The 1,763-nt window shown below is 35.2% G+C and overlaps 1 protein-coding gene across 1 annotated transcript; it reads right to left on the bottom strand.

Moving 5' to 3' along the window:
* Nucleotides 1–461: 461 nt before the first annotated feature.
* LOC108278061 (olfactory receptor 11H6-like) lies at nucleotides 462–1,406 on the bottom strand. Its single transcript, XM_017491202.3, has one exon. It carries the CDS (start codon nucleotides 1,404–1,406, stop codon nucleotides 462–464), a length of 945 nt encoding a protein of 314 aa, XP_017346691.2.
* Nucleotides 1,407–1,763: the final 357 nt, after the last annotated feature.

Raw genomic sequence — 1,763 nt, 5'->3', positions numbered from 1 at the left:
TTTCCTAAATGCAAGGTCACTGTCAAATTGATTGCAGGCTGCATTTACTTTCCTTACATACTCATCTGCCCGTAGAAAATTAATCTGCAGCTTGAATATATGAGTTAAGTGTCTATACAGTTCTGAGGTAGAAAATGTGTTTATTTGTTTGAGAAACACATCCAGTATGCTTGCACTATACACAAATTAATCATTCTTTTGCATTACATGCTTAGCTTCATATAAATATTAACAGATATGAGCAGAATTAAAATCTGTTCTAAATCTAATCTAAATTCTGATAAACCATAATTCCAAGTTAAATAGGTCATTCATGAAGATTACTGACTGACATCAGTTCAGAATACTACACAGACACACACTCCTGCTTTTACACTGTATATGCTTTGTGGGCCTATGAGCCTTTACTCACTCTTTATGTAAGTGTTAAAAAAAGTAAAAACAGCATATTTTCCCCCACATTATTCTTTGGTTGGTCCAACTTTAGACACAATTCTCAAGATTTTGTCTCTGATCGCTTTGGTTCTAAAAGAATATATGAAAGGATTTACTAAGGATGGACCTAGAATGGTGCCAATTCTGAGCCCATGTCGCTCCTCTATTGTGAGAACTATACCTGCTCTAGTTAAAACGTTTAGAATAAAAGCAGGGCCATAATAGCACACTACAACTATCAATTGACTAAAGCACGTGTTAAACACTTTTTTCTTGCTACCTTTTGAGGTCATTTTGACAACAACAATAACTATCATTATGTAAGACCCACAGATGAAACTGAATGTCCCAAACAGCAGAAAAAAAGTTAAAATTGCCATCAAATCAAAATATGGGTTAGGATCTACACAAGTGGCTCTGACAACAGATCCATAGTCACAAAACAAGAATTTAAGTGTTGTGAAACAAAATGGTAGAGAAATAACAGTTCCAGGCAGGACAGCTACTATAGCAGTACCTAGAATCCACAAGAAAGAAGTGAGAATAACAGAACGAACATTTGTCAGAATTGAAGGGTAGCGCAGTGGCTTGATTATGGCAAGTAATCGGTCAAAAGCCATGACAGAAATAGTAAACACCTCCATCACAAAGCCTAAACCAAACACAAACATCTGAATAATGCATGGTACATAAGATATAGTTTTAAAGCCAACTAAAAGGTTCCCTATCATAGTTGGACATGAACATGTACAATAGAGCATGTCTACTATTGCTAAATTGCAAATGAAGAGATACATTGGCTGGTGTAGATGTTTATCCATAACAATAAAGCATATGTTTGCCAGGTTCCCAAGCATTACAAGAATGTATACAGTAAGTATGACAATTCCAAGAATTACTGGTTTTTCAAAATTATCAAATCCTGTGATAACAAATTCGTTGATTGTTTTTCTGGAAACATTTTGAGCCATGTTTAATTTTAAGATATTTAAAATGTTATCTTCAATAAGGAATTAACAATCTGTTGTCCAGCAGTCTTTCAAGTTGTTATTTAAAGTGCCTCTGTTATTCCAAAATTCATTAAAGTGACACTATAATAGTACTTAAAGTGAGACTGGAACTGTACTTCCAGTCCTCCAGTACTGTAGAGTTCTGCTACTGTAATGCTGTATAAGGCATCCAGTCCACTTCTTCTGCCAAAAGGGTAAGATGTGGTCTGGGGAAAAGTTTCCTGGTTTTTATATAATTCTGTATGCTTGAGCTCATTGGTCTCACCAAATACATGATGCCCCTTCAGAACTATTCCCAATGCACTACACTTTAGGAGA

This window comes from Ictalurus punctatus, chromosome 17 (genome assembly GCF_001660625.3).
Source record: "Ictalurus punctatus breed USDA103 chromosome 17, Coco_2.0, whole genome shotgun sequence".
NCBI lineage: Eukaryota > Metazoa > Chordata > Actinopteri > Siluriformes > Ictaluridae > Ictalurus > Ictalurus punctatus.
Note: the sequence above shows the minus strand (reverse complement) of the source record. Positions and strands in the feature narration are given on the sequence as shown.